Source organism: Mugil cephalus, chromosome 19, assembly GCF_022458985.1.
Source record: "Mugil cephalus isolate CIBA_MC_2020 chromosome 19, CIBA_Mcephalus_1.1, whole genome shotgun sequence".
NCBI lineage: Eukaryota > Metazoa > Chordata > Actinopteri > Mugiliformes > Mugilidae > Mugil > Mugil cephalus.
The window spans coordinates 9,346,623-9,370,894 of NC_061788.1; the positions used below are offsets into that span (position 1 = coordinate 9,346,623).

The following is a 24,272-nucleotide window of genomic DNA, read 5'->3' on the forward strand; positions in this document are numbered from 1 at the left end:
GAGCGATTTAAATACATTTTAGTGGGATGAAAACGAAGCATCTAAAAGGCTGAGTAAACCTCTCACATGTTCTCACACACGTTGGTGCGATGGTCACGTTTTCGTCATGTTGCAGTCTGCCCGACTGCCGGCTTGCTGGCTGTTTCTTTTTTTCTTTCCGCGTCGAATTTCTAAATGTGGTTCTTGGACGGAGCACGATCTTTAATTAGACCACGCTTTAGGGCTTTTAGGGTTAAATTGTCGAGGCCCGTTCCGCTCGCCTTTAATGCACTTTAAGTCACCGTAATTGGGCTTATCTTTCATAGAAAATCTGAATCATTAAACACATGCCGTGTATACTCAGCGGTGAGTGCAAGAAGTGTGCAGTTGTCCATCTACTTATTAATCTGCGTGCATGCTCACTCACACCTTTTAAGTGTGAGCGTCTACCACTCTGGTGAAGCTGTTGTGAAAATACCGTATGACTGTGTGAGAGCAGTCCATATGGAAAAGGAAAAAAAAAAACAATCTGATACACTGAAGGAACAGATGACGAAAAACAACAATTTCTGATTCAATTAGCGGTAAATGACTTCTCCATTAGAATGAACTAAAACATGAGAAATTGTATCTGGCTGTGCACTTCCGAGAAAAATGATGATAATAATAAAGGCTGATTTGAATGTACACATAACAACATTTTAATTATTTTTGTCTGTACTGACAGCTTTTGTTCAAACAAAGAAACATACAGGACGTCCTTGTCTAATCATTGACTTTTATCTCCTCAATATAGGCATTAGCCAATCACTTAGTCATTGTGTCCTTAATGTTCTGCACTGCTCGCAGCTGAATAGAAAAAAAAAACTGTTTTGTTTTGTTGTCCTTGGCAGGGTTACTTACTTGAGTTTGTTTTTGTTTTTTGTTTTTCATTTTAAATGTGTGCCTCCATCATCGGCAGCGCAAATGTTTCACAGGATCATTTTTACAACTATAAAATCCAGATTCAGCTGCAAAACGAGGTGTATTTTATTCACTTGTAGTTAATATAGACTACCAGTCAAAAGTTTGGACACACCTTCTCATTGAATTGAATAAGAGGCTGTGTCCAAACTTTTGACTGCAGTGTGCTTTCAATGCTACTTACTTGCTATACTATAAAATAATTAATATAATACCCTGTTGGTTTTTGCATCCAAGTCAGAGCGAAAAGTGACCTTGATCCACATTCATGAAAACAGACCCTTTGACACTCCGACATCAGAGAGAGCCGATTGAATTATAATCCGAGAAACAATGATTTTATTTTAACTTGAGCGTGAAAAGGAATGAATGCCAGTAGAATAGAAAACACCACTGCGCTCATTAGAAATGTGTGCCTGTGCTCCTTAATTAAAGCAACTTTGATCCGATCTGAACTTTTTTTTGTCTCCTGACAGGCCACTGTTTGCGCCGCCCGACGTGGCTAATTTTCTCACGAGATGGGATTGCTGAGATGCGGCCCCAATAATTAATGTTTTAGGCCGTGGCATAATTGTAATTAATACTGTTTTAGCGCCGCGCGCCATGTAATTTTGGTGTGAGCGGTTGCATTTATTATTTTTTTTTTCCTGTGACTTGGCAGGGAATTTGCACGTTGGAAGGTGAGGAACACTGCGATCGAGAGAAGGGACCTCATCCGGAACCCCGTGCCACTCATGCCTGAGTTCCAGCGCAGCGTTCGCTTGCTGGGCCGCAGACCCACCACTCAGCAGTTCATTGACACCATCATTAAGAAATATGGAACTCACATTCTCATCTCGGCCACTCTGGGAGGTAAGAGAGAGGCTCGCTCGTTTCATTTGCTCGTCACCGTGCTTGATTAATAGTTTTTTCGTGCTGGCTTTAAATGCTTTTCGCACATGGTTTGTGGTTTGCTTGCATGTTTCAGCCAATGAAACACTTTGTGGGTCAGGCAGGGTTGTTTTCTTAGGGAGCATAATCTGTTAGACTGCAAGTAAGACTGCTCATACTACATATGGGATGGTTGATAAATTTGTTTCATTCAGACATTATTGAGTGACACAGGAATATCAGCATTGCATTGCACATATGACAAAACAGCACATACCCCTTTTTCAAGAAAATGGGAAGAAATGTTTGTTTGTTTGATTCATTTGCGCAGATGCATGCACTATATGAATGTTAATGTCCCTGCATCGTTGCTCTGTAGAAGTACCACGCTGTCCTGAATTATTTATCTGCTTGCTTGCAACAATATCAGTTCAGCTTTGAGAGGCAGTTTGGGGACAAGTTATTCTCTAAAGCATCAAACATAGGGCGCGTGGGCCAAAACCGGCCCGCCAGAGGGTCCAATCTGGTCCCGCGTGATGAGAAAATGACATTAACTGCCATTTTTCAAGTGAAGTAATTCAGTCATTTATTTATTTTGTATAACCACTAACCCTGAACAGGGTCATGAGGGCGGGAGGAGCCTATGCTAGCTGTCAGTTGCCAGTCTGCTACAGGACAGTGCTCTTGGCTTTAGCTATAAAATGATTTGCTAAGCCTAACTTGTCCACTAGGAGTCGCACTGTTTTTCTACTGAAGTGTAGCTGCTAACAATGCGCCATAATTGCACATTTCGGGTTGTTCATAAAATGTTTTGTAAAATGATTGTTGATTTTCATAACTTACTTGTACTTATTTGCACTAAAACAAAAGGAAAAGTTGATGTTTTTGTATTGGTTATTTAACCCGGTGCGGGAGCGGCTCCCTAGATAGGCTGTATGCAGCCCCTGAGCTAAAAGGAATTTGACATCCATTCAATTTAAAAAAAAAAAAAAAAAGAAGAAAAAAAAACCTGAAGACATGTTTGCAAACCAAATAACTTATTTCCAAATCAAGAATGTATAAATTAGAGCTGCACCGCGCACTGCGGCCAATCTTTGTGTGGAAGAACGTGTGGAATCTGGATGTGAAGGCCAAACAAACAAAGACAGATGAACGTTTTGGTAAATCTGCCGCCGTGTGTTCAGAGACAAGCAGGGCACTTCAAACTCAGCGAAATAATATTTACGAATTCAAACAGTCAGTTATGTTGATTTGTCAGCCATGTCCTTGCGTCTTGCACTGGATCGATCCACCCGCTGACCAAAGAGAAAAGTACCTCTCCGTTCTGAGAGAGTATTCCATCTGGTGTGGGTGAAGTGGATTTTCCATCAGGAAATTGACATCCACCGTCAGCGTCCTTCATCTCAAATAAAAACTTCTTTTTTTGAAAACATTTGAACTAAAAAAAGCAAAACATACTCTAACCATCCTAATACGGAATCTCTAATTATGGATAATTGCAATTGTGTGTGTGGCTGCCCACCAAATGAAGGCACTTTAATTACTTTCTTACATGATCAACTAGCACCATTTCCATCTAAACCTATTAACATATAATGCATTAATTCTAATTGGAAATTAGAAGCCTTCACCAATTTGTATTATATGCTGTGTTGCCAAATGATGTATTGTGCCACGCTGGTCAAACTGCTATTTATGTTTCAGGACAAACTTTGAACATTCAGCCCCCGACCATCCTTAACGCTGCAGTTGAAAATCGAAATGAACATGTCCCCACAAGCAGTATGACAGGTCTGCAGCGCGACACCCAACCGTTGCTGCAATGTGTCGTGACCTCGGGGTCGCATTTCACACACGGCTTTGTTTACTGCCTCGAGCGTTTTCCCCTTCAAATACAGGGAGCGCCGCGCAGTTTGAAGTTTTGCTTTTTACATCTACACAGCAGGACTTTTTTCCTATACCTTTTATTTATTTAATTATTTTTTTGTGGAAAGCTTGACAAAATTATGCGACGCTAATATGATTCTAGGAGAAAGAATCCATCTCCCGGATCATCTGGGTTACGTGCGACAGAAACTGAGCTTCAATGATATTCACAACGCACCAAGACCAATTAGCGGCACACGGTTCCCTAACTGCCGCCGAATGCAAGTCAAACACTACAAAAACTTACTGTGGAGAGCGGAATGAATTCCTCTGTCTAATGGATGCTTTTTGGATGTGCGTTCTAAAATAAAAGTTAAGCACCCCTGCTGTCCAAGTCTAAATATAAATGGCTCCTTCCTGCTATCTCTTATCTTATCTCAAGCTCTGAGGGACGCATGAAGGCAGCTAACTGTGATTACTTTGCCAGAGCATTTTAAAGATATAATTAGCAAGATAATCCGCTCTGTTACTCAGATCCTGCATTATATAATTGTATGCGCCAAACATTGCCAAGCAGTCGCTCCAGTTGTGTAAAATGCTGTTTGCGGCGTTGTAATCTCACAATCAAATGCCTTAAAGAAATATTCATGATGCTTTAGTCGCTCCTCAATAAAACACTGCGCAAAATGCTCCATTATGGGTAAAGACGGTTTAACTTAGGTAGATGTGCCACCAGTTGATGTATAAAGAGGTCCCTATGTTTAATTTTGAAGGCAACTGTGAGAGTTGAGCTTTGCCTTAAAAAACTTTTGAGGAAAGTTCAAAGTTTGCTCTGTGAACTTTGAGCATTATTTCTGTGCCTGCGCAGGATTGTATAGTATTTAATAGAAATATTTAAAATCCAGAATCTAGTCTGAATTCTTTCTTTTTTTTTCTTTTTTTTTTTTTTTTACTTTTTTTTTTTGTTTTGTTCTCTGTGTGTGACTCCTCCCCGGCTGAGATTAAACAATGTCTGTGGAGATTCGTTGCACTTTGAAGAGTTGGAATAAAAGCCGGTCCTCGCGCAGCAACCCCCGAAGGCAACTGGGAACGCCGATCTGCAGCTCCTGCGAACGGAGGCGCCTTCGCAAGTCGGATTTCTTGCCTCGGCTTCCGACATTATTCATGGCACGTCCCTGCCGAGACCGTCAAATCTCACTTTTGCTGTAGACGGCGTAGCTTTTGTGCCGTTCGTCTGTCTCTTCAGCGAGACCTGTTTGTCGTTTGCCAAGTATTTATCGTGCTTAGAAAAGCAACAAAGCAGGCTTAGATTTTTGCCACGAGGTCGAAAAATGATTCAGACTTGCGGCTTTCCTCTTACAAGGTGTTTTGATTGCAGTATTATTATCCAATCTAGCGTCTCTGCACTGACACTTCAACTTGAACGTCTGATGCTTTAGAAGAATTTAGTTAAAAAAAAAAAATCTGATAGCAGGCTTGTTCTGTAATATTGCACTCCAATTACTGTGTAAGTCAATTAGGCTTTAATAATTTAGCTAATCTGTGCAGGGGGATATCAGATCTGAAGGGCAAGTATCATAATATTCTCCAAAACTGCTATGTAAGGTGATTTATGTTCCAGCACTTAAGTTGGAAATACAATATTGGGCTTAAACATTATACAAAAAGTAAAATGCAATAAAAGTGTCAAAAGTCAGGAAGAATGCCAACGCCACGGACGCACCAGGTGACTGTAATTGGACAGCGGTTGGGGGACAAAAAGAAGAGTCACAGGAAAAATCGCGGTATCACTTTCAACCACAGCATCCTTCTTAATCTCATCATCATCACCTCGCTTGTTTCCTCTACCCTTTTTAAATTTAACCTCTGGCTCGTGTTCTCCGCCTCTTGAGTTATCGCCGTGTTATCTTCAACCTTGAGGCCTTTTGTTTCAAGTTATGGGTCAGCGCACTCTTATCTCAATCTTTGGAATTGGCCATTAAAGAGCACAGTTATATGAACCAATAAATGTGCATGCAAGGCTATAGTGCGAAAGTAGGAAGCAGGAGAAGAGGCTAATTCTCTCTTTAGCCACCTACACTTTGTGGTCTCCTGGGTCATTATACACTCGAGGGGAAAGAAATTAATTCTCCTTCTCCTAGGCAACTTAAAGTTGAGTGGTCAAGTGTGAAGAGGCCCATTACAGGCCCCCACCTTGGACCTGAATAAAAATGGTTGCAATGTATTTTGCCTTCCTTCCTTCCTTCCTTTCTTTCTTTCTTGCTATAGTAGAGTCCTGGCGCTGATAATTTTATGGCCTTTCACCCGTGTCCTTATACACAAGCGACAAAACACTTCAGTTGTCGGGACAATCCAAAATGACCTTCATGGCGCTTTAGTCGCTGTGTTTTCTGCTGTGACGCATGGACAGTTAGATACCCTGATGTTTTTGACAACAAGGCACTATAGAACAATGTTTATGGGTCAGTGATTTGATTTATATTTGGCAGAGAGTAGCGTTGTGCTCACAGAGGCACTGAAGACTGCAAACTATAGCAAAGAAATCGTTTTATAAAAGTTTTGAGAAAAGAAATGCATTCAACAGGATACACGCAATGCGAATGACGAGTAAAACTGAATGTAAACAGGCCATTTATAGTTATAGGAAGTGCATGTTCATTGTTGAGGATTGGGGAAAATGGCCTTAATTCCGTTACCTTCCGTTAACTTGACCAAGAAACTGTTCCAGACCATCATTATGAAAGCCTTTACATTCATTCATTCATTCATTCATTTTTTGTAACTGCTCATTCTCCAGAGAGTCGCAGGGGGTGCTCATTGGACGAGAGGCATGGCACACCCCGGACAGACAGAGAGACAGTCACACTCACACCTACGGCCAATTTAGGATGTCCAATTAACCTAACAAGCATGGGTCAGGGTACCCGGACAGAACCCGCGCAGACACAGGGATGAAATCTGAAATCTGAAATCAGGAGCAAAAGTCAGGGGTAGTATTTCTGAAAAAAGGTGCACAAGAATACAAGAACAGATTTGATGCTGGAGTTGATCTGTCTAATCCAAACCCACAACGCCACAGCTTTACACCAAAGTGGACAAATGACAGAACCGAACTCCAGAGGATTTAAGGATAATCCCGGCGCATTATGACCTGGCGGATTTCCAATTAATGAGGCCACTGTGGCTCCGTGGGGGCCTGGTTAACTTTGCGCTCTCAACCTTTGCCGAGTCATGATTTATGTAAATGTCTGGTGGGACTTTTTGGGGAAACTTGCACAACGCGTTCTGCTTTTGTGCAACTCCTGATTTTCTTCGACCTGTAGAGCAGAGGTTTGTTTTTCAGTAGTGCAGTGATTCACATGTTTGGAAGAAAATCCCATTTTTATTGAGTAGAAATATGTTTTATTTAAAACGTTTGGATTAGAGAACTATTTATTTAAAATATTTCAGCGATACTGAACAGCACGTACAGGATAGAATCATTCCTTTATTGATGCCGCATGGGGAAGTGCTTTCTCTGCTTTTGACCCACCCTAGGTGGGCTAGGCTAGGAAGCAATGTGGGGGTTAGGCCCTTGCTCAAGGCGCCTCAGCCTTGGACATGGATGGAATCAAAACTCTGACCCTTCGGCCCCAAGCTGGATGTCAAACCGCAACTCCACCGCTCCCCCCATCACATCTGCAGCAGCTGCACGTGCAAGTCGCAAGAAATGCAATTCTGCCAGTAAAAACGGGATTCGCGTGATTTCAGGAAATTGGACCATGCTAATTTGACACTCTTGAGATTTGTAAATGTGTGCAAATATGTAGTAACGTCAGCGGAAAGCTCCGCTCTAACAAGCATTTAAGAGAGAAATACTGTCAATAGCTTACTCCGAACACAGACCGACAATCCCCGCTGAAGACATTTTGGGAAATAATTATCAATTACCTGCAGCTCTTTTGCTGTCAGAACATTTTAACTACCTACCACCTGAAGCCGAGTCCCTGGCATACGCGAGTGTTTAAAAAGAAGGCATCAAGGGATGTATATTTTGAAGTGGAACACATGACCCGACTGCAGCCCGGGTGCACGCAGCGCGTGGGAGACTTGAAGCGGTTACAGAGAAAAACGCATCCTAGACTTCCCAACAAAAGACATTGCCACAGCACGTCGATTGAACCGAATTCTGAGGCAGGAGATGAAGAAAACAAAGAAACAAAAATAAACATCAAAATAGTTTGACATAGGTGTTTAACACCTCTCATTCGCCTGCAGCCACTGAGAACAATGACGCAAGCGCAGTATATTGATGAACTGGTCCAAACATTTCTATGTGCCAAGGAATTTATGCTGCTGAAGAAGTCATCGCATACCCAAGGAGCTATACAAATGTTAGAGGAAGTTATTGCTTTTAGTGGGGGGAAAAAGTGTGAAGGACACATTTGCATTTTCTTAAAGCTGTAATGAATATATTTTACTACATCTGCCAGTTTCTCTCCCTCCCTGCGTTTGAAAATCAGTTCCCCACTTTAAGTGCTGCTGTTTCGCTGTGAATTCGACTGGAGGTCTTGAGGGTTTGAGCTGAGTGAGAGAATAGATACAAGTGTTTGCAGAAGTTTTAAAAGAGAAACATCCAATTAAATTTACTAAACAGCTACTTTTTTTCTGTGAAAATTCATCATCTTCCTACACAGAGCTTTAACGAAGTCTAAAAGTACACTTCTAAGCGAAACACTTCTTCTGATCGGCCGCTGCTGTCACCGCAGCAAACAATTATGAAATAATGGTAAATAAATAACGTAACCTTTGAAAAATACAGCAATGCCAATCTGTCGTTGGCTTTCCTAAGGTTATGCAACATTAACCACCCCACAAAGTCAAGACAGGCTATAGTGTCAGCAAAACTCAGAACTGAAAGACACATTCGGAAGAATGCATGTAATACTGTTGGCCGGAATGTGTGCGATATAATATGAAGATTTCACATATATTGTGGACGAACTGTATGCTATCTTGCGAAGGCTCATTTGCCGCGCTACGCTCTCTATAGAGAACACACAATCGGTGACTGGATCAGAGACCTTTTCGGCGCACCAGTCTCATGTGTTCAGCGCAGAGCAGGAAGAAGCGGCTTATTGAAATGACTTGTGGTCACTGAAGCCTGAGGCTAGAGTTCACATGCAGAACCGTGGCTGTGCCCCGGGTTGTAGACTGCCCAGCGGAGCTTGTCAACACTGCTATCTTTCACCCCATCATACCTGAAACTTTTTTTTTTTTTTTTTTGTGGTTGTTGTTTCTCTGCTGCCGACATAGAATGTAAGGGGCATGGCTGGGCTCTGAGAGCAAAACCCCTTGCATAAAATAGGAACAACGCATGCATAGTTGAGTGGAACTGTTTTATCTCAGAAGGTCCGTGCACCTGCTTTAGAGATTGAATTAATGCATCAAGCCATTTACTGCAGTATCCTGCAGTTTCTTTTTTAACCTGAGGAGAGATTTTCATGCATTGTTTCACTGTTGTTATTTTTACTCGTGGCCTGTTGTTGCCAATGCAGAATATTACATTAGATTAAATGTCTTTTGAAAAACAACATTAGCTTATTTTGTCTGCACTGAACTATAAAGCAGTACAGTTTAATGTTCTCCATAAAGTGGTCCGCGTGTGCGCCATTTACACAAAACGAAGCACTCCTTTCACATCCCATTTTCTCTTAAACCATACTTGCACTCCTAACCCTTGTCGACATCCACACGCATCCACACAAAGCAGAAAACCTTTTATTCAGATTTAGAAAACGCCTTTGCACACATATTATCGTAGATTTGGGGTACAGCTCTGGACATTATTGTTTCTTTTTTTGTGTGTGTGTTTTTTTTTTTTTTTTTGGTTATTTTAAATACCTCTCCCACATAAACTCTGCATGAACTGATTAATTCTGGCAGGGTGCCAGTGAGGTGCCCTGTAATCATGTACCACAATGTATTACTTACAGAGCGGTGCACACAAATGAATGCTTGGAAGCTAAAGAGGTGATGATTTTGCAGCAAAAATATTTACGTACAGAGGCCCTCCTTTACACAACGCTAAGTTGCAATCGAGATTAAAAAAAAAAAAAGAAAGAAAAGACAGATCAGGCACGTAATGTGGGACTGTTAGTCTAGTGAAGTAGTGTAAATCAAGTGTGTGTAAGTAACTTTGCTAACCCCCGAGGGAGCGAGAGCATGGCAGCATCGGAGAATGGGCCCCCATCCCCTCTGTGCTTGTACTCTAACCAGGCATGAGACATTGGCCCTGACTGCTACCCACCCCTGGTCACGGTCACCACAAGTTAAGTGACCAATTCCAGTGCATCCCTCGGGGCCAAATAACCGTTCACAGCACTGGAAAACTGAACGTATGTGACATGCTCTTGAACGAGTTCCAGGCATATGGTTTACCATTTTGAACCATAATCTATGATGGCAACGTTGTCCATGGAAGTGGATTAGGGGTTTGCTTTTTATGCATCTGTTTCCGCTCATAGGAATGAGAGACGGAGAAATATGATGTGTGCCGAACGAGCAGCTGAACTCGTCCTAGTGTGTCAACAAACGAGCGCAAGACATGCAAATGGGCAAACGGCTGTCTGGTGCTCTGTAAATATTTGGCCCCTTTTTGCTCGACTAAGTGTTCTTCCCCTTACAGACACTTACTGAAAGGTCAGTGGCTCAGTCTAAATTCAAACCTCACCCTTTTTTTAAAATTTTAATTTTCTTTTGTTATTCCTGTGGATATTTAAGCTCAACATGCACTGCACACTGTGCATAAGAGTGGCGGGGCGTGTTTGGGATTTGCACTCATGAAGTCTCCATTTTGTTTTATTCTTGACTTAGGTCTGCAGTGGAGTGAGATTAGAGACATGCAGGCATTTATTTTTATTTTTTTTATGCGTGCATAATCAGTTTTATATTCACAACTGTGACCTCATTTTTGCGGCTGTGGTTTCAAATTCATATCAGTCTCCAGCTTATCAAATCAGTGTATCTAAGGAATGACCTGAGACCACCTCAAGCAACAACAGTCACAACCCTTCATGACTTGAATACTGTTAGATTCTAAATTATTAGATAGATAGATCAGCATTGACCAAAGTCCAGTTATGGCTTCCAACTTATAGTCTTGTAGAAGAGAGGGCACTGGCAACATCAGTCTGGTAGAACATGTTCAGCATCATCTGACAGATATTAAACAACCTTATCTTCCTGAGGAAACAGAGACGGCTCTGACCTTTTTTGTATATTGAGTCTATGTTAGCTGACCAGTTCAGTTTGTGATCCAGATGTAGACCGAGGTACCACCTCTACACGCACCCCATAGATGGTTACAGGCTATAGATGGGGCCTGGACCACCGGAAATCCACTACCATCTGATCTGAAGGTGATTCGCTCCACACCATGACGTGAAGTTATTCACAAGACTCTTCTACTCCCACTCCTGTCCATCCCTGACACACCCCACAACTACAGTGTCATCTGAGAACTGCTGCATATGGCACCACTCTGTGTGTATAGGCTACAAGATACCAAGCAAATTATTTAAATCAGATATGACATCTCCTCCTTTGTCTTGTTTTTTTTTTTTCGCGTGGCTAATTTCACAGACAGCGGCTTTTGAGTGTAATCTAGTTTTGCGCGATTTCGAACCGTACCGTGATAAGAGTGGGGATAACTAGAAACAATCCCGCGCGTTTGAAATGTGAGGGAGAAAGAAAAGAAAGAAAGAACTGATTTAGCACCTCCCAAGGCAGTGTTGGTATCACATCTTAGGGTCAGTAATTTGATTAAACCGTGCACACGAGTTAAAAGTCATCCTGATTTAAAAAAAAAAAAAAAAGAAAACTGAAACAAACAAAAAAAAAAAAAAAAAAACACATCTGTAATCCAGAGTCATGCCACGAAGTGAAACGCTGCAGATAACCAGCCGCCGTGCTCCTGAAGTGGCTGAATTGGCTCCGCGTGGTTGTAACACCAGCTGCAGCAGATCCTGTACTTACCTCTATTTTTCTAATTTTCTTGGCACTAATTAAATCTCTGCAATCTGCAATGCTGCTTCGTTTTTTTGCGCGCTATTTGTCTTCCCTCTCCCCGCGGTGGTTGGAAAAATAAAAATACCCTAGGTGTGATATATTGGTTCTCCACGGGATAAAATTCCTGTGGTACAGAGGTAAAATTCTATATTGCGAAACTACTCTTGGAAATAATGCCAACCCAATAGGGGGTAAATCCAGGGACATTTCTGGGGACGGTGCCAGCTGAGGATAAAGCAGCAAATGTGGAGACTGTTCCTGGAAATCTGGGGCATCTGGTTTCTCAAGCAAAAACTGCTAGCATTGGTATTCAGACCTCTGACTTATCTATTACGTTAAGAGCTCCTCTGGCAGCTGTGATAAGCCTGAACCGGATAACTTTTAAAAAGGAAAATATCCCCCACGTGTATATTTAGTGTACCTTAACTAAACGTAATTGGTTTCATTGAGACCATAAATACTCTACTCATTATATTATTATATAAATACATTTTTAACTGTATTATAAGCTTCCGAAGCATGCACCGGATGTACGTAGCTTCCTAATCATATTTCTTTGTCTTTTATAACCTGCAGGAGAGGAAGCACTGACTATGTACCTGGCCAAAAACAAGCTGGACAGGAAGCTTGTCAACGCTACTCAGAATGTGGAAGCCCTTCATCAGCTGGCCTCGTCCTACTTCATAGATCGTGACGGCACGATGAGGAAGCTGCACGAGATCCAGATTTCCACCAATGCCATCAAGGTACAAACTGAGAAAATGCATCCATCCCCACTTATGCATAATAGATAAGAAATACGTACTGAACTGCTCTGGGCAGTGTCTCTCTGTGCAGCATTATGCAGCATTTGAACGTGTACGTAAAAACACAAATGTAATGACCATAAATCATCTGCTCTGCTTTTTTTAAAAAAAAAAAATTAACTGAAGATTTATGCAACTGGATTGTAGAATAATTAAATGTATATATTTTTGCCAATCAATACTGCATATTATTTACAAGTCATGATATTTTAATCCAGGTTTCAATTTGTAAAAGAATGGCCTTTGGCTTTTCAGCTCAATTAGACAAAGAGTCTAACCTTAAGAGAAGAAAAATACAGGTGTTGAGTCGCGAGTGCCTTCCATAGCAACCTTTTATAACAGTTCCAAAAAAAGAATCTTTTCTAATCTGCTACAAACCCACTTCGTGATAAGGTTACAGGCAAGTAGAACTACACGGCAAAGGGAGAGGTAGTTTGTCAGAAAAAGACGTATTTCGCATTCTGTCTCATCAATTGTGGCCACAGGGGTCCACTGCAATAACTCAAAGAGTGATTCACCCAGGGTCACTGAGTAGAGGTGGTTAGGACCAGCTTAACACACAGTATGTATGTCCATAAAAGACTTTTATGGAAGATTATCATTTCAGGCATTTGTGTAAAATGTTGTAATAATCAGAATTTCAATACTCGTGTTAAAATATAATTATTTTCTGAGGTTATTTGATCTTTTCATTTTTGAGTCCAAATTCCTGAGATACTCTTGGTCCAAACAGACATGTGGTCCCACATACATTATATAGTTTCTTAGTGTAACTCTGTCCCACACCAAACTATCAGGAATAAGCATTATAATTCTATAAGTATAACTGCATAACAAATTAGAAAAATACAGCTCAGGGGTTTAGGACAAAAGCCTTGCCAGCTTTGACCTTGCTCACATGCCCCAGGTTTCTAAGGCTACAAATGCACTGCAGCTGCATCTGCACAAACGTTGAGTAAACACGAGTGTGCAGCACTGCTACAGGGATGTTTTTCTTGTATGAGGATGTCAACGTGATAAACAAGTTCACAGTTCAGCATGCATGGCTTCTCACGCCTAATATGCTTCCAGTATAGTTGAATTGACCTGAGGAACCCAGAGTAACTAAGTATTGATTACAGAGCACGGAAAGCATTATAGATGTGCCAAATGTATCACAAACTGTGTGTATAGGTGTGTAGTGGTCAAACCACAACGTAAATATTTAATTTTCTCTTTTTAACGTTTTGTGTTCTGTGGAGCATTTAAAAAACACACCGTATTATAAACTACTTTTAAATTCTACAGCATGCACAATCCAATGACACTGCTTGACAGTAAAGTAGGTGAAACCCTTTGTTAAGTTACATTTAAAATGTAGCATATAAAGGAAGACAGCGACGAACGCACGACCAAGACCTCGGTGTTATTTTGTGTTTATATGGAAACAAAAGTAAGCGAGCCTCAGCCCACAAAGCTGCAGGTAGATTGGCGTTATCTACCACGCTCAGATTTTACCTACTCTGATCGAGTTAGGTGGTGTTAATTTCAAGCCCTGCTGATCATAATTATTCAGACGTCTCTGGTTTTCCACGGGTCTGCAATCACACAATTTGCAACAGAAAATAGATTGCAGATGCGAAAAAATAGGCCGCGCCGCAGAGAGACGCAACGCCACCTAATCGTATAGACTCTCATCCTGTTATGGCGCATCACCCCTGGTAAATATCAATGAGCACAATCTGAACTTCAATACTCCAGACTTGTGACAGCTTGGCAAATGCAGAACTTTTCAGTATGTACAAGTGGACCGATCGCCAGTCTGTCACAGGGCTAGGGCACAGAACTGCAATGGAGAATTATATATTAGTAAGTTTATAAGTAATTAACAAAAGTCCACTTTACTTTGGAAGAGTTATATAAAAAAAATCTGAGCAGTATGGTGTTTGGTTTAAACATTTGTAAAATGTTATTCGACACAGCTAACCTACTTTTAAACATTCTAGATAAGTTGCTTATCACCGTGAATAGTGGCAAATATGCAAGGAAAGTTGAATCTTGTGAGCCAAAAACAATTCTGTCAGAAGTGTTCGAAAGTTATATTTTCCATTTTATTTCCATTTTAATTCCCAAAGCCATCTGAAGGCAACCAAAATACTAATCCATTTTTCACCCATTTCAGTTTTACAGAAGCCACAGAAATCAAATCCGTTGCGGCTAGCTAGCTTTTATTAACCATGCACACCGTGTAAAGTGTTGAAGGAGCAGAGCCAGTGTGAATGCCACAGATGTTAAAAGTAATGTTGCATGGGTTTGAGGAGCCCTTTTGCTCATGGACGCATCTGCGGGCACAAGTAGCAAGTGGACATGGATACACTTGTGCTGGTCACTGAAACCAGATGACGTACCTTACTTCCTTTGATGAATTTGTTGTCTTCTTCTTAGTAATGACTTGAAAAAGTGTTGAAATTCTCCATAACTCAAAAAAACAATCCAGCAGCTGTTACCATGCACCTGCGCTTGCACACCTGCTCAAGAATCTCGAGGACAACTCTCCCATACACCCACCAATGCTCCACCTACCTGTCTCCATTCAAGGAGCACCTTCCTAGCTTTTTGTTGCCGTGAGTGACAAGTGGATTAAGGGGCTTTGGCAGATGAGACTCCAGGTAGCAGGAAGTCAAGCATGACAAAATTAAGCAGACCTGACAGTGGCTGCTGAGTCAGTTTCTCAGGAAAGGAAGGCATGAGTTGTTGAGAGGAGAGAGCACCTATATAGCACACACATACAGCAAAAGCTGAGTGGACTACATGTCTGGTGATCAAAACTGATGAACCTATAGCATATGTCAAGAGTTGACACTCTGGCGGCAGAGAGGGCTGGGGATGGATTAGTGACTGGGTAAGGTAATGAGTTACTTAAAGGCATCCAAGATAGCTTTTCGTTTACTTATCAGTTGCCGCATCCTCTAAGGGTTTGTAACGAGTTGTTCAAAGACACAATGGATGACTCTTAGGATGAATAGCAACGTAATGAGTTTGCGCCATCAGAGTGTGTACAAATAAGGCCTAACGTACGCTGTGTATGATGGGAATGGCTGCACTCTTAAGGTGTTGGCGGTACAATGCACCGGCAGCATATGAGTGTTAGTTAAGAATCAAACCATGTATCAGTTCAGGTCTTCACATAAGATGTTGCATTTTATGTCAAGTTCAAGTTTCTCGACATATTCTGCTTTCTGTGTGTAATGATGCAAGGCGTTGGGCTTAATTACCAACTAGGAATAGCGGTCAACTGCACCCGAGGGGCTCCGAAAGGTTCAGTTTGTAATTTCTCCGAGTAATGTGCTCAACAAAATCAATGCTAGGCACATTTAGATGAGTCATACCTTACTACATAATCTGAAAAAGGAAAATATGCCCCTTTTAATGTGAATGTCAAATCTCTGTTGATGGTAATTGTCATCAACTGAGGCAATACATTCCCCCATGTATCCAATATTGATGTAGAAAGCTGTGCCTTCTGTGTTGTCCTGCTTGGACAGACGTTGCTACGCTGCTTATATGAACCAGGATGCATTTTGCGCGAGCAGCTCGCTAAAGCTCAAACTCTTGTGTGCTGGCCGGCTCTGTGTACAAAATGCGAAGGCATCTGAAATAACGCTACTTCACTGTTTGTCTAGCACTGAAAAGGCTGCATCAGTTCAATAACACTACATGCAAGCCAATCAAATAGTGCAAACATTCCGAGATAACTGCTTGTTCAACACTGCAGCGTATCACCACCCTACCCCGTGGCTATTAATGTGAACATAGCGCTATGCGACGGAACTCGAGGGCCATCTGTTCTTTCAGCGCTGCTGGTCAACAAAACCGGGCCATGCTAAAATTTATGGCAACAGAGCGGCTCAGTTTCTGTTGGCATCGCAAGCAATTTGAGCAAAGGCTTCACCAGTCGCCGTGTGCTCCTGACAGCACAGTTTCTGCCCAGACCCTCGACCAAGCATAATGCAGCTGCTGCCTCTGTTTCTCTCCATTGGATTGCTTCCTGCTCCTGTGTAAATAACATATACACTGACTGTCCATCCGAGTCAGCCAATACACTGTTTCTCATTTTCATTTCTCATTTCATTTAGAAGCAGAAGACTTTTTTTTTTTTTCTCTCGTAGGCCAGTGGTAAAATACAGGGCCCTGTCTCCTCCGAGGAAGCTGTATATTCCGCTTGGATTTGTACTGCAGTACGATATATTTTCCGATTTCAGTGTTCAGAAAAGAAGATATACAGGTAGTGAGACAAGTTTCAACATTCAGAATGTGATTTAAACTGATCAATATATGTCAACATTGCCAAGACTCTCGGGCATAATTGCCAGATATTACAAAAAAAAATTAATCAAAGACTCCCTTCTCATATGCCTCGCCTAAAAAATAAAGACAGCATATATTGAAGTTCTCCAGTCACGTCGGCAGCAGACAGTGATCAGAATGTGCAGAGGAAGCAAAGTCCATCAGAAAGCATGGATCTATAAACACAGAGAACAAGGGCTTTGCTCCTCCAATATTGATTCAGCACAGCTCTGAGACCTGCTTTGGAGTGCAAACTTACAATCAGGATGAAAAACACGTGTCAATAGAGCAGAAATGTTTTAGACATTTCCTGTCTGCAAGTAAGCAGTTTGAACGCCGGGTCCACTGAAATGTTTTGTCAAGCAGCTGAAATGTTGACCTCTTAGGGATTTTATTCATCTCTTCATGATTACATTTTTTCCTCTTTTCCAACAGTTTTAGCCACCTTATAACATTATGCATGCAGGTTAAGGCAATAGAAATAATGAAAAATTATTTTTAAAATAAAGAGAAAAGAGTTTTTTTTAGTGAGTAAGTCTCATTGCATAGCAATTAATAGGCAAAATGTGTGCAGATGGCAAACTGAAACCACTGGTGTAATGAATCAAATTACGGTTTTTATTTATTTATTTTGACACTACACTGAAATATGCATTTTCTCTTTCATCAAATGTAGATTTTCAGCACTGATAATGATCAGCCTGCGGCAAATAGTGGATACTAGAGCTCGTATTGGACTTCTGCTATTATTATTTCAGATGTGATCGTAGGAAGTCTCACAGAAACATGGTCTAACCCTGGGACAGATTATTTTAGATTTATTCAAAATACAAAACCAACGTAAGTTGCAAAAAATAAATGAATAAAAATAAAAAAAATATGCAATTTGCATTCTTCTGTCACACAGTTAATCATGTTTACCGTAGCTTAAAACTAATTACCATTCAGCTGTTTAATCTACTTTAGGGCACAAATGTAAATTTTTACATCATTACAATAGATTCTAACCTTGTGTCTCTTTGGGGGTTGCGAACACATTAAACGTTTCAGCATTTTCATTTTACCACTCATTACAGGTCTTTTTATTACAGGTCTCATGTTAGTATTAGAAAACTGGTACATTTAACTACTCCCCGACTTATGTTCTGTGAAGAACATTGATAAAAAAATTTTTAAAAAAAAGAGTTTTGCATGAGCACATGTCATGCACCCCACCTACACACTTTCTGTAATTGCCGGAAATGCGGACTGCCATTCCAACCTCTCTCTGCATATACCATACATGTAAACCGTGCACAACACGAGGGATGTGAGCACACACACTTCACCCACACAATACATCGCAAGCATCCATCTGCATCTTTTCCTGCCATCCTTTGTGTGGGCAACCGCGCAATGTCTGGTGACACTCTGTGTAATACTGCTTCAAAACAATCTAAATGTTAAAGATTTTCTTGTCGGGGTACACAACAAATAAATAGGTTTGCATTCGTGCCTCCTTATCGCTATTGATCAGTATGACGAGATGCATAGCGAAATGATTCTCTGCTCAAGAGACCGTAGAAATCATTTTGGAAGCTACAGTGGCTACTGTGGAAGGAGTATCCACTTTGAAATATGATGAAATTTTCTAAGGTTGAGGATCATATTTTTATTTCATTCTTTTTTTTTTTTTTCTTATTCAAAAACCTGACTGTTACTTTAATGAAGAGGAAATGATAGACTCCCAGCCATCTCTAGAACAGGCCCACAGACAGCCAGGCCCATCAGGATCCACATAGATATTACAGTTGTTATGGAGTTCAATATAAATTTCCCTGTGGCAACACCAAAACATACGTTCTTCCACCATTGACGGCTCCAGACAGTTCATTAACACAAAGCGTCTCGTGCTGCAGTATGTGTGGCATCATGAAGGGGATTTTTTTTAAAAAAAAGAAGAATAAATTCCCTCAGAAAATACTTTTACAGTCAATAAACAGTTGTTTTTCATTCTCACAAGACAGGAAACCTATACGGAGATACACATGTCAGAGACAAGCAGGAAGATGGCCCCCTCTCTTCGGCAAAATGTTCTGACTGGTTTGCTGCCAGTTTTTCTTTGGCGCTTTGCCTAATATCACAGATCCTTTTTTTCCTCTGTTAAATAGCATTAATCTTAGAACCAAACTAGGATGCTCTGAGAAAATACAGCAGACAGTTTGATTACCCATATAAGATGTTGCAAAAGTCAAAACCACTGTATGGTGAATCTGAAACCGATAGTCTCCTGCAACATCCTGCACCCCCCAGGCTCGTTGTGTACACTGGATACTGAATCCTACAGTATAGATTCTACAACTACACAGCAGGATTCAGTAATCCAGTCTTTAAAAATAGAATTGAAGTAAACAGATTCTGTGCTCAAAAACCCTCTGATCTAAATAATAAAAAAAGAAAATATGAAATTCATGTGTTTCTATGCTGTGCATAAATTTTTGCAAGCACTTCTTGATTAACTGTGTCATTATCAGACTACTAATGAGGCGACAGTACGTGAACATCAGGACAGCCAGCAGGGTATATAACAATCAATCTTTGATGACATCAGACATCTGTGCAGGCACTAATGCAAAGCTCCCTCATTATAAACACAGTTGCTTTTTTTCCATCAATGAGAAATACAAACAATTGTTTGATTGTTATTGGACTCCTACAGGTTTCACATGCTGTGCAAGCCACCATGGTTGGAATACTGAAAACACATTATGGAGCTCTATTAAGGTTGCCTATAAAATTGGTCCCTAAGGAGAACAGATTTTATTGTTAAATAAAATTCTCTGGTAATCAAAATCTGCAATAACCAAGGTGTTAAATGTGAGGCGTATTTTCAACGGCAGGAGGTGGCTATGTGTGTGCATCCCCATGTGCAGACTACCTCCAACTGCTTTCCACTTAATCTCTGGACTGATGACTGACTGTGTGCATAGTATCTGAATGAATTTATGAAACCTTTCATCCTCGATTAAACATTTGAGATTATCAGCAATGTGGCAACAAGAGGAAGGAATGCTAATGAAATTCAGCGGGTACCTGTGGTGACACAAAGTGGGCAGGTACCAAGTTTCCAATAGTCCACCTCAAAGGACACAGCGTCCTCCACTTTGGTTTCTACCACCAATTTCACCATGCTGGTGGTGGGCCAGGATGTCGAGTCGACCCGCATGGAACGATGGCGCAGTCGATCGCATTTTCTTTTGGTGATGCCGGGAAGAGCTAGCTACACCTCTGTGCAAGCAATATTTTAATGTTGTTCTTGTTTCGTTTGTAAAATATACAAGTGGGTTACCTAGGCAACCAGAGCCTTGAATGTCCACTGGCGTCCAACTGTCGAACCCAAAGAGAGAGTCAACTAACAAATCACTTTGTGTGTGGACCATAGATTGTATAAATATGGACGGCATGTCTTGTTGTATCGGCCAAACTGATGCTATTTTCCTGGGGATATAGGCGGCAGCATCATTGAACTTTGGACCCGGAGTCTGCACAGTACGGTCCAAGAAGAGAGCCATGCAGAGCCGCGATATCCATGGCCCGGGCACACGTCTGCCAGACTCACTGGTGTTTCTTTTAATTAATACTACACTCTGCTCCACATCCACCACTTACAAGAAAATGCTGGATTATACACTGTATTTTCTTTTTTTAAAGGTATTTTTACAACCCTCATTAGCCTATGTGGCTGCTTTACAGTTGGCATGGCAACTGGTCGCCGTTATGTCACATTATGTCACATCATGCTTCCATAGTCCATCCAAAAAAAATGACACTTGGACATGCATCAACATTATATCAACTACCTAAACGAGTGAAACTCTCCTCGTATTTTAATGTTTTAATTTGGCCCAAGTGCCACCCACTAATATGGGTGAGGTGGCGCTTATGACTTGAGCTGCAGCCAGTCGCCAGGGGGAGCTCAACTTGCTTTTGGCTTCACTTTTGATGATGTTCTGCCATCCGTATTTATACAGCCTATGGTGCAGACAGGGCTTTAGACTTTGCACCGCTTAAGCGGTCTTAGCTACATGCGAAAGCATGTCAAACCAATCAAGACATACACATATCCCTGCCACTGAACGTCTGCACAGTCAGCAGAGTTTAAGACCTGACGTCTAATGTGACGGAAAGACACATGTGTTAGTCGTTAATGTCAGACAAAACAATCAGGAATTACGGTAATAAAGAAAGACCGTGTATTCATTCTCTATGTCTGCTTTCCATTCCCTTGTGTGAAATATACACACAAAGCCTTGGCAACATGCAAGCATATATATATATACCCTCAGACTAACAAACAAGCAGCTCTTAGTACTGAACGAGCCAGCCCGGGGTTACAATGTAATGAGATCTTACAGTATGGGAGGAATCTCCTGCTGTACATCATTTATCCCCAAGAATGTGAATGTGTCACGGCTGTTTTATTAAACAAAAAAAACAAAGGGAAAAAAAGCCTGCATGGAGCATTATTCATTTTTACTGATTTATAAATCACATTTTAGTTCTTCGCCTGCCAAAACCTGTATTCTTCACCAGCCCTCACACATGTGCAGTGCACAAACAAACCCACATATACTGTGTGTAAACATGTGTCTGTGTGTGTATATATATATATATATATATATATATACATATTAATGCAGCATGGCTCTGATAATAAGAGAGGTTTGTTCCTACTGTGAACAATATCATACCTTGCTGATGGAAATAAAAGACATATGGTTGTCTTTCCTGCAAGTCAGGACTCCCGCAGATAGGGAGGGTCGTTTAGGAATGAAAATAAGATGCCCAATGGAGTGTTTTAATAGAAAGAAAATATCAAATTCATGAGTGTTACGAGCAAGTGTCTTCCTTCAGAAAGGCGCAAATAATGCAGGAATTGACTGTGTGTGCTTGCGTGCCACCACGTCAGTATATGCACGTGGCAGCAAGGCCAACAGTGGCGTGTGTACTCCATATTCTTTCATGCATGAAGAGTGCAAGGGAGCATGCTCACTGCACCCCTCGCAAGGTCACCTGTCCGTAGAGTCGCTCCGAGCAGCTCTGCACCAACAATCGATATGCATATTTCCTGATGATGCTGCAGTGCCGGCGGCGGAGGCGGCGGGTACCAGGCACCGGCCGCGGCCACAGCTGCCGCCCCGCTTCTCATTTCACAGTCCAGTCATATGAACCATGTGTGAGGTAAGAGAAATCTAACGCGTATACAACATGACCCAGATTCCTGTCAACTGCAGTAGCCAAGTTTGGAGTAGTTTACATCTCATTTGCATTTGCCACAAGCAAGCATGACACATTTTATATGCAGTGTGTCTTGAGTTACAATACTTCAGGGCTCCACTGTTATAATTAGAAATGCCCCAAAGTTTATAATTTTTCCTAGCGTCACTAAAAAATAATGAGTTACATTAACTTTTACACTTGGCACATTTCAGCAATTAAATATTCATATAAATAATCTTATTAAATGTGATATAGATTTAAAAGAAATGTGGCTACTACACGTAAAATATGGTCGCCACGTCCCTCCGATGTGACTTACAGGAACACTGCAGTAATGCGCGTAATATGATATGAACAAGGTAGAAAAAAAAAATGTCCTCGGAGAGCTTCCACTACAAGGCTTGGAGAATTACTGAGGAGCAAGTCTATTCATTTCTATGCAGCCATAAATAGCAAGTCATTAAAGAAAATGGCAGGTGATGGGCCGATTAGGAGGGCTCAGCAGAGATGAGCAATGAAGACGGCCGAACCTTACAGTATTCCTCCCTGTCCCGCTCACCCATCTTATTGCCTCCATCGCTTGTTTTTCCTTATCTCGCGCCGCTGCAAACCACCTTTTAATTCTCTGTGGTCTTTCAAGCTGAAATGCAGCTCGCAAGGTTTTGGTTTCAGACGACACACACATGCTCTCAGCGTGGCGTGAAGAAAGTGAAGTGAGAACACCCTGCTCCCATGACAGGTTACAGGAATTATGGGAAATAATGAGAGTCCCATATGCTGTGATAATTTTAATGAACTTTGCGAACAGTGGTTTTATTGCGCACTGATGCAGTCAGCGTAAGCAATCTGGGATAATATTTAATATCGATGATTTCCCCATTCTCGTACAGTGGCAAAGCAAATAAAAAGCTAATAGCAATACAGATGGAGATTTTTTTTTATGTTATTTCGGTTATTAGAAAGCTATTTAATGTGCAATTGTGTATATGCTTATTTATGTGGGTGCATAAATAAAAGCAAATGTTGTCAGATACAACTGAAGGTTTCCAACCCAACAACTGTTTAAAAAAAACACCAGAAAGCAAATGAAACCACCCCAAATGTTGTTAGGTCAATATTATTTTTAGCTGCATGTAGAGAGAGTTCGCCTCTGTGTCAGTTGTTAGGTGCGCGTGTTTAGTAGAGTTTTGTTAGTTTGTGTAATTGAGTCTAAATTCCTTAGCTTTAAATTCTGTTCATTCCTGTTGTTCACTTAGAAGAATGGTGTCTAGAAGCATTAGTTTTACTACTCCAGTCTTATTTTCTGTTTTGGCTAAGAGTTTTACATTGGTGATTTTGCTAGAGCTAAGGCTCTTTAAAGTCTGGTAAAGTAATTCCTTTGTTCCCGTTTTATTTGTTTGTTGCGAGTGGCATCCTTTGCTCCTTTCTGTTCCAACCCCTTGAACCTGTTTCCGCCTGGTTCATTTGTGTTGCGCCACTTCACACCGAGCAAGCTGGGTCGTAACAAGCTTCTCATTAAAATATAAATAAATAAATAAATAAATAACGACAGTGCAGCCGAAGGTTTGAAATCTTACAACAACAAATCACAGCGACAAACCCCAGCAGCCAACCACGCCACAATGACTCACATCTAGCTGCTACAAAGCCATCTGATGGCGCACCGGCAGGCATATGGAGAGCTTTTTGAACAACTTCACTAAGCGCTGCTTGTCATATGAAGTCGGATGTAATGGCAATAAAATTGGCATTGTCCTCTTCGCACCATCTGACCACATGTGCTCGTGGATTTGTGAAAGAAAAGGCTTAATTCACCTTTCAACATTAAAAAGTAATTTGAAAAACCAACAAAATCATCCCAAAACACGTCCAACTCTATTTCTGCCTGCGAAATAAAATTCACATCCATCCAATCTGAACTTGACTAATATTAAGTATGAGGAAATTCTCATTATGATTTAATATGATTTAAAGAACACACACCGCCAGAACATTTTTCAACTGCTCTCCCACTCTCAGAGTATTTAAGTTCTTTTGTTATCTGACCTTTGCCTCCTGTGTTACCAGCCAAATGTTCCTCTTTGTGTTTAAGAAAATATAAATTCTAATTAGGTTTTTAATTGGCGCTATATCAAAGGCAGGTGCATTAGAAAG

At 41.1% G+C, this 24,272-nt stretch overlaps 1 protein-coding gene across 1 annotated transcript in view; it reads left to right on the plus strand.

Moving 5' to 3' along the window:
* brinp1 (bone morphogenetic protein/retinoic acid inducible neural-specific 1) overlaps positions 1-24,272 on the plus strand; it is a 108,937-nt gene that overhangs the window by 49,363 nt on the left and 35,302 nt on the right. The window contains exons 3-4 of the mRNA XM_047569625.1: positions 1,604-1,794; positions 12,304-12,473. Of these exons, the coding sequence (XP_047425581.1) occupies positions 1,604-1,794; positions 12,304-12,473 (361 nt within the window). The remainder of the gene's footprint in view (positions 1-1,603; positions 1,795-12,303; positions 12,474-24,272) is intronic.